This window comes from Pagrus major, chromosome 20, assembly GCF_040436345.1.
Source record: "Pagrus major chromosome 20, Pma_NU_1.0".
NCBI lineage: Eukaryota > Metazoa > Chordata > Actinopteri > Spariformes > Sparidae > Pagrus > Pagrus major.
In genome coordinates, this window is record NC_133234.1 from 20,662,203 (window position 1) to 20,671,501 (window position 9,299).

At 39.1% G+C, this 9,299-nt stretch overlaps 1 protein-coding gene across 1 annotated transcript; it reads left to right on the forward strand.

Annotated features, from left to right (window-relative positions):
* The first annotated feature begins 22 nt into the window (after positions 1 to 22).
* LOC141015217 (5-hydroxytryptamine receptor 3A-like) lies at positions 23 to 9,256 on the forward strand. Its single transcript, XM_073489171.1, has 11 exons — positions 23 to 59; positions 1,309 to 1,466; positions 2,938 to 2,982; positions 3,625 to 3,734; positions 4,121 to 4,290; positions 4,460 to 4,620; positions 5,415 to 5,625; positions 5,730 to 5,903; positions 6,440 to 6,525; positions 6,995 to 7,132; positions 9,170 to 9,256. Exons 1-11 carry the CDS (start codon positions 23 to 25, stop codon positions 9,254 to 9,256), a joined length of 1,377 nt encoding a protein of 458 aa, XP_073345272.1.
* The last annotated feature ends 43 nt before the right edge of the window (positions 9,257 to 9,299 follow it).

Genomic DNA, 9,299 nt, shown 5'->3' on the forward strand with positions numbered 1-9,299 from the left:
TTCTCACTGGTCTGCAGTCATGATGCTTGCTGGCTTCCTCTTTCTGCTCCTCCTCACAGGTAAGGTTTCTCTCATCCTCACAGTGTCTCTGATGCTCTGGATAATCCACAAACCTTACTGTGAACAGCTTTCAGTGGAATTGATTTTTACCAAAGAAAAGTGACTCAATGAAGAGAGGTCTGGCTAATCAAGAGTAACATAGATGCAGTTGCGGTTTCTGAAAAGAGGTGTTGTGTAATTTTTAAAACGTGATGCTTCATGCTGTGAGCACCTTGAAAGAAAGTCCATCCTCCAAATAAACTTAATTCGTGAGCACATCTTGTTGTTCACGTTGGCCGGATGACGCAGTTTTCAAACAGTTCCACACTGATTTGGACTCAGATTTGGCGATTTTAAAACACTTACCTTTTTGTTGTTTAGCCACACCTGAGGTGTTTTTGACCTTGTGCTTGGTGTTATTGTGCTGCTGAAGGTGAGGTAAGCTTCAGTTTTTTGGTCGACTGAAGCCATACTTGCCAACCTTAAGAGTCAAAAAGGTTCTGGGGGTCCTACCTTCCAAATTTGAAATTCAAGGACTGTCTTTCCTCTGTTCTGGTTGCTTTAAAGAATGAAAATAACAAAATAACAGGTAAAATGCAACAGCATTTTTTGTCAATTTAAATTTTACTTACTCTCAGAAAACAACGAAGAATACTTTGTAAGCGTAAACGTGCATAAATCTGAGGCTTAAAGTAATATTCATCACTTTTCATTCATTCAGTGTCTCACAGCTGGTAAATACTGCAAACAGCATGTAACTAAAATGTCCTGACGGTTATTGTGATAACATTTTTACTAATATTTCTTGAGAATGTCTGACATTTTCAGGTGTGGCAGATCCCCACATCATAATCTTTGGGGTGCAATTGAGTAAAAATGTACTTTTCATCATTTGAAATTGATTTGAACCCCTTTTTGAAAGAAATGCCAGAAGACACAGGAGACACTGTTGACTCAGATAAACAAAAACATCTGATGGGGTTGAACTGAGTGTTTTGCTTTCATCGCTCATGTTCTGCAGCTTTTGTCATCTTATAATGGTGTCTAATTTAATATCCATTCTGGTCTAATGGACGATCCTTGCACAAGCAATCAGCGGGTGGGTGGGTTAATTCCCACTGAAAGGGATTTTAGTGTAATGCATCTAATAACTGCGCACTTGCCATCTGTCAGCGATATAACTTAACTCAAACGTCACATTTTTCTGATTACTTTTGGTTTAAAATGAACCTCTCTCACAGATAACGTGCCTTGATGTTTTCTCTGTAGGTGGAGAATCGTCCAACGGTAGCTGCAGCTATCGGGACCTTTTTATGCATTTAAACCCTAAAGGTAAGGGGCAGAACACCATGACCCGGCCTGTTAGAAACCACACAACACCCACTGTTGTAAAGCTGGATGTACTAATCTATGCCATTCTAGATATGGTAAGTTGTATATTTCGAAACTACTTATTATTTCTTCTGTTGGGAAGATTATTTTCATGTCTCTGTTTGTGACATGACAGGATATCACAAAATCACATTGTATCTGCTGAAAAGTTGGGACATGGGCTAACAAAGAAGTGAATAGTTTTTGGTGTTTGCTTTTTTCTTGTTGTGTGAACCTCGGTACTGAAGAAACAAGATATATACTGTATGTATATTGTCTACTGGAAATTATATATGGGGAGAAAGACAATAAAGTCTACCTGATCTGGTTTAAATCAATCACAATATGAATAGGCATCTATGTATGGCATTACAGTGATGTCTGCTAAAGTTACCATGTTAACCAGCTAGCCCCAGCCCGTCCTTTCTCATAATGCAAGTCTTATAGCCCACAAAGTTTCAATTTGCAGATATATGCCAGATGTTAGCATTGTCACGTCTTGTCCCACAAGTAAAGTTACCTTTTTTTTCACTGTCTTGTGCTTCCTGTTTTATGTTGATGACCTCTTGTCTTGTTTCAGGTCCTGCACTTCTTGCCCTCATGTGTTTCCCTCCTGTGTGATTTACTTACTGAACAGAAAAATACAACTGTACACCTTCTGAATTCAAGTTTCGCTGTTTTATCTAGGACAAGCTTAATTATCTTGTTAACTCATCATAAAACACGCTTCATTAATGTTGGCATAAACTAAATTAAACTCACAAACACAGTCTTGCTTTAAATTCACAAAGTAATATATGAAAACATTGGTACTCTAGACTCTGCTTCACCTGGTACTGATGTCCAACTCTCTGTCAGTTCTCTCCTGCTGCACGCTCTCCTGTCCACACCTGCTGTGTCTTGTTGACCCCAAAGTCTAACATTAACGCTAGACTAAGTCTAAGTCTACATTAACTTCACTGATGTTAGGGCATTCATGAACAGCAATGGAGGAGAGGATTTGCGGACTCCGCAAGCTGTACAATAACACATCTCCCCGTACCGAGACAGGACAAAAAAGGAGCTGGCGTGGAGGAAAGTGAGTGAGGAAGTCGGACTACCTAGTAAGGCATGGAAATATGTCTCAGCACAGCATAGCCCTGATCGATCCAAACTCAATCCAGGGAACAAGCATTTTTAAAAGTTTTTTTTGCTTGTCTATCTGACAGACCTGACGAAGCATGAATTCAGGCATTGACATGGCCTGCTGACTTTTGTTTATTGCAGTCAGATCAAAGCAAAATCTCTTTGTTTTGGGTTCAAACTGCCACTGACCGGGACAGATGGAAAGGCGCTACACAGCTGAGAACTGCGCACCAGTCAGCCTCAAGCAGTGCTGAGAGCTGCAGTCATCCAGACATGGCTCCAGACGGGGCAATTCACCGAGCTGGGTGCCACATGAGTTGAATAAACTTTGATGTTTGCAAACTTGTAGTAATTTGTATTAACACTGAATGTGGACTTCAACACATGTTTCTTTACTTGCAGAACGAGAAGGACCAGAAATTTGTTTCGTACGTTTGGATTGACATGGTGAGTTCTCTGTGAGGAAGAAAAAATTGTTTGACTGTTGGGAAAATCAAATTTATTTTGTTTAAGTTAAGGGTAATGCTTTAGATTATTGCGCAATTTACAGCGCAAGTACTCCAGAGTTACCGTGTAATAATTTGTATTAAAAGTGTACTAGTACAGTATGTACATTACTATGGGTACCTTTTCTATTATTACAGGTCATGTACGTCTACTGAGCAATAAGCTGTGACAGTATCAATGACAATAAAGTGTCCACTAGTCATTTATTGTGAAGTAAATACATGGATGTACCCCCTAGTTCATTTAAGTACCCCAAGTTTAATTTGCTTTGCTTGTTTGACATAAAATCACAAGATTTGGGCCATTGAGTGATGCAGAACTCCTCACTCCATCTTCGCTGAAACATACATTTAATGGAATAGGTACCCAGTAGTTAAAAAATAACTTCAGTATAAATTCCCTGTAAATGAATCCCAAACGTCACACACCCTGTTATAATAAAATAGGCACTCAGTTTTCAAATCTTGTTTTGGAACCGACTGTAGTTGTACACCATTGGCACAAAAGATTACACCATAACTCTGGAGTTACGCTGTTATCTAAAGCTTTACCAAATCAAATTTTCTCCCTGTTTTCCTGTAGTCTTGGATTGATGAGTACATTTATTGGGATTCTGAGGATTTCTGTGGTATTCAGTCCATTGCTATCCCTACTAAACAATTGTGGAAGCCAGATCTAACCATTGAAGAGATGTAAGTTTGAATGTGTGTACTCTCGTGCTCACAGTTATCGGTCTTTGTTACTGTTAAGAAATAACAACATATTAAAGTAATTATATGCCAACAGTTTAGCAACAGGGTTTAGATTTGTTTTATTTAATAATATTCATTGCCTTTACTGTATGTATTGTATTTGTAACCCTTGTTCAATGACTTATCAAAGCCAATCAAGATAAAGCTAATGCCACTACAAATTTTCCCAACCAGGATTTAAACAGAGATCTTGCAGTTATATGGAATGTGTTGTAGTTTATTTTATACTTTCAGTGTATTTTACATGAAGTTATCGTGTTTAATATATTAAGTTATACACTATGTAAAATTCAGCTTAAAGGACACGTGTGTTTGTTCTCATTCAGGACAGAGAAAGACAAGGCCTCTGAGAGTCCTTACGTAACTGTTTTCAAGGGTGGCACCGTCTGGCTTAGGAACGACATGATGGTGATCAGCACCTGCAGGATGAACGTTTACAAATTCCCCTTTGACAGTCAGAGCTGCAACCTCTCCTTCAAGTCTGCCACATACAACAGTGAGTCTTTCAGCTGCTTTATTTAAAAGTTTTATGAATTCCTATTAGTTGTTCATGTTTTTTTGCGTCTTAAATTACTTTGAGTCTAGCTGAACACGTATAATCATTCCTTCTTTATTATCCTGCAAGGAAACCTCACAGTTATTTTTTTTTTTATCCCCCACTTCAGACAAGGAAATGCAGTTTCTTCAGTTTGGTAGCTCTGCATACAACACTAAATGGTCTCGTAGGATGATGCGTTCCCAGTCTGAGTGGCTGTTCATCAACATGGACATCACCAACAAAACTGTCGACAATTTTGGACTCAACCAGACCATGATGGTTTGCACTGTAAGTATTTATGGATACAGACACACAGAGATGGAAAGGGAAGTTTTTCCATTCCACCTCTGTGTCTCAAGGCAGTACAAGTACTTTCCTTAAGTACTTCCATTTAGTGAGTCTTTATATTTTATTTCATTACATTTCAGAGGGAAGCATTGTTTTGTTTCTCCACAGAAAATACCTGACAGCAATAATTTGCAGGTGAAAATTTTACTGGTTGAGCACAAAGGGCTCTTTTCATCAACAATAGGTGTAACAGCAAGTGCAAAGACTGTCAGACTGGCCTTCAGTCGCATATGAGGACCATGAGCATCCCCACATCTGCCCAACTCTGTAAACCCCAGAAGTCTTTTCTAGTGAAGGATTCAGTCCCTATCCAGGAGTTTGGTTGCTGAACCAGTGCTGTGTGCTAAACTATATCATGTTGGTGCTACACCACCTCCAGCAGCAACTCCGGCCACCAGTCCACCATGTGCACTGTGGACGAAATGACCACACGGACAATCAAAGCGCATTTCAAGATCAGGAAAATAACAAACTATTCGAGAGCTGCATAGAAAATAGAGCGTGACGTCTTTAAATCCTCAAGAAATATTTGCATCTTTCCCAATTTTCAGCCTTCCTCTTTCATAGCTGCATTTACCTAACAAGTGATTTGAGTTTTTCTTGCACCAGTGTAGACGTGGGGGATTACCATGTTGTTGCAACTTGTGTACGACCATATACCTGTAATACCTGTAGTTGCTTCAGTTCAGCCTTTATTTGAATCAACCACCTGACCCTTCAGTATCTTTTCACAGATCAACATGAAGAGGCGCTCTATCCTCTATGTTGTCAACTTCATGCTGCCCATCCTGTTCTTCTTGGGTCTGGACTTGGCCTCCTTCCTGATCTCAGACAGTGGGGGCGAGAAGCTCGGCTTCAAGGTCACTGTGCTGCTTGCCGTCACTGTGATGCAACTTATTCTGAATGAAATCCTGCCTTCTTCTTCAGACAGGATTCCACTTATAGGTAAAGAAGCTCAGAGTCAATGCACTTCATATGAGCAGGAACAGCACATGCTGAATCAATGTGTAGTTATTTGTCCACATTACTGATGATGTCCTCCCCTTTAGCGACCTACATTATTGGGATTTTTGGTTTGATGATGTTCAGCCTCATGGAGACGATATTGGTGATGTTTCTGTTGGAGAAAGACTCGAAAGAAAACGAGCCAAACGGAGACCAAAGCCTGAGTGAGGACTGTGGGGACAAACGAGGCAAACTCAGCCTTGATGACTGTTTCAGGGGTGAGTTTTACAACAACTATTATGGAGATTTGAATAATATTAATGATCTCAGAAGTAGTTTAAAACATTCAAAAATAAACAGAATGTGCAGAAGGAGAATAAGAAGTTTTAACGTTACATGTATGTCCAAAGCCGCTCCTCATCAGTGTTATCCTCCACTGCCCCGGGTCTGAAAACCTCCTTCTCCCAGCGGTCTAAAGCTCCTGTGCTAGCATTGTAAACACCAACAGTCCCCCTGTGCTCTGAGCTCCCAGTCTGGGCAGAGTCAGCTGAGGACCACTAGCTGCACAGCTAACTCAGCTAACTAGCTAAGGGCAGCTACATTTAGCTGCAGTTATCAGTTACTCTAGTGATATACTGTCCCCTAATTGTCTTGAGTATGATTTCTACAGGTGGCCAGTTCTTACATAGTGCACCTTTAAGTTACTTTATGGTTTCTCTGAAACAGCTATATGTAAAATGTCTGGTACAAATGAGGCAACTGTGTTATTTTAAATATACACTAATCATGTTTTGTGTCTAATTCATCTTTTCAGGCGTTAATAAATGGATTCACTCTGCCTGTGTCTGTGATGTCTCTGCCGGTAAAACACCACCTGAAGTGCTGCCATTGCCCCAAGAGGTGAGGATTAAGTTTTACTTTTTAATATTTTACACAAATTGACCTTGACCTTCTCCTGCTGAAATATTGTGGCTTATCCAGATTCCTGGTGTAATTACATTTTGAAAAAAACATTGAGTGGATAGGCCTTAAAACAACTTAAAACAGCAATTTCTTCCTGCAGTTTCAAAGCAAAACCATCATAAAATCCAAGGCTGTGACCAGTGAATGGGAGCTATCCTTGACCATATTGGTCCTCTCATAATCAGAAAGAAAACGCCCAATCCATCTCCATGACTCATTGATCACACTACCTAAAAAGGCATCGAAGAAAAGCTGAATTATATGGAAAGTTAATGAGTACAACTTGTGCAGTTTAAAGTACAAAAAAACAATCGACACAAAAATGGGAATGTCAAACTTGAAAGCAGTTAAAAATAGCAGCATAATCATGTTTGTTAAACCACAGTTATTAAATCACTTTTTTCAGGGAAGCAGCAGCCAGCTGATGAAGGAGTCCAAAGACCCAGAAAAGCTGTCAGACGAGCTGAGGGAGGTGGTGAAACCGCCGTCTCTGCTCCTCAACAGCAAGAAGGAAGAAGTGAAGCCTGCTGGTTACTGGAGGAGAGTGTGTAAAAGAATCAACAAAGTTTTCTTAATTTTCTATATCGTAGCTGCCAGTGTGTTTTTAGTCTATATGGCTGTCTGTTGGAATGAAGAATAGTGCTAAAAAATGACACATCAAGATAAACAAGGTAGGTATCAGAAGGTGTTGGATGTAGTCTGAACCCACAGGGGAATATCAAAACAAAATGTCTTCTGATGACTGACAACGAGTCACGCTGCAGCTCAAGGCGAAGCTGTTGTGATTATTAAGTCTCTGCCACAAACTTTGGTCTCTAAGTACACAGTCCCTCATAATTTGCATGTTTCACACAAGTTGTAGACTGATGTCTTTGCAATGTAATAATCATAATCCTTTTGTACAAGGAATCCACCAATACACATATTAAATCAAAAATTAAGCACGCAGGTGTAAACAAAATTGCATGTTGACCTACTTAAATATATCTGTGTAATATGGATAATTTTTATAATCCACCAAAAAGCATGTTTACATAAAATTTCAAGTTAAAGAGGTCATATTATGCTAATTATCAGGTTCATACTTTTATTTGGGGGTCCTAGTAGAACAGGTTTACATACTTTAATTATCAAAAAGCACTTTTCTTTCCTCATATGGTGCTTTGCTGCAGTCTCCCTTTTCACACTGTGTCTTGAATGCTCCATTTTAGTGACAGAGTGAGACATCTCGCCTCTGTTTAATCTTTGGTGAGAGCTGCACATGCGCATTACTTAACAGGCAGATGTAGCCAATCAGAGGCAGAGTACAGCGGGTCATACCGAGCAAGGTAGTGTGATCTAAAATAATGCCGCTACAGTAGTATCAACTGTATGTCTGCTGACTGACTGGAGTGTATATATTTTATAATAAATATATAAAATATATTTATATAATGTCTGTTACATGGTGATGCACATAAGTTACAGAAGTAAAGGCTGGTTATGTATTTAACAATATCATTATGTATTTCTGTGCTGTTCACATCTGCATTTTTCGGCTTCATGTATTCATAATCAAATGCTACTCTATACTGGTTCTGAGGAGATGTATGAGACTCTTTATAATCTGTGAATGAACAATAAAAACAAAAACAAAAAAAAACTATTGTGTCCAGATTTCAAGACACATTTGCACTCCATGTATAATTTTTGTAATGTATATTAGAAGTTAGGGTGGGGTATTATTTCATGTCATGTCATATTATTAGGAGAAAATTTCAAATTTCAGAAACAAATCCATGATAGGCTAGAACAGGTTTGAATCAGTCAACTATCATAACACAGTTCAATCTAAACATACAGAAATGATACACATTATCTCAACTAACATCCATAACTCCACATAAAAATAAAAAAGAAGCTTCTCATGAGTGCAGAAGTTGCCTGACATTCATCACCTTTGTACATTTTCTTCAATATCAAAGTAATCTATTGATAGGTGTCTGTTCATTCAGGAGTACATTACAAACATAAATAACAAATTCAGCATATTTTTAATGATCCAAGTTCTCTGGATGTCTGGCACTGCAGTCATGGGTGTACAGCAGACCTATTAAACTGGCAGCCCGTGGGCCAAATGCCTGGAGAGGGCAATGAAAAACAGGAGTCTCCTGGGAAAACGGGAGGGTTGGTAAGTATGACTGAAGCAGGTTCTCTTGTGGTTTCTTTCTGTAGTTTGTTTCATCCATTCTGGACATAACAAAGAAGCTAACAAAGAAGTGGAAAGTTTTTGGTATTCTCTTTTTCTTGTTGTGAAAACCCTGGTACTGATGAAACAGAATATACTGTATGTGTACTGTTTACTAGATATCTATCTTTACTCTTAACTGTGAATCTTCCTTTTCCTTCACTATACAACAGTTCTTATTCATCAAATGGCTTGAGGACCTTTTTCCTATATGACATCTCATGTGTTTCTGAAGAGACCCCTTGTAGTGAAATCCTTGACCACAATCAGAGCAGCTCAGGGTTTTTTTAACATTACATCCAACATCACTCACAGGGCCTTCCTTATATTTCAGATCATTTACTCCTGACTCAGGTGCCCTGGTCTCCTCACAACCACTGTCACTGTCTTCAGTTTCAGGTCCAGAATCTGACAAAAGTTCTTGCCAATCACCAGAACTGACATCAGTCTCAGAACAGTCTGAAGCCTTTTCATCAGTGTGTTT

Bases quoted from the DNA above. Each gene is read 5' to 3' on its own strand.
- LOC141015217 (XM_073489171.1), top strand. From the start codon at position 23: ATGCTTGCTGGCTTCCTCTTTCTGCTCCTCCTCACAG. The intron at 6,526-6,994 runs GTGAGGATTAAG...CACTTTTTTCAG, and splicing joins TGCTGCCATTGCCCCAAGAG to GGAAGCAGCAGCCAGCTGAT. The intron at 7,133-9,169 runs GTGTGTAAAAGA...CTCCTGACTCAG, and splicing joins CTGCTGGTTACTGGAGGAGA to GTGCCCTGGTCTCCTCACAA.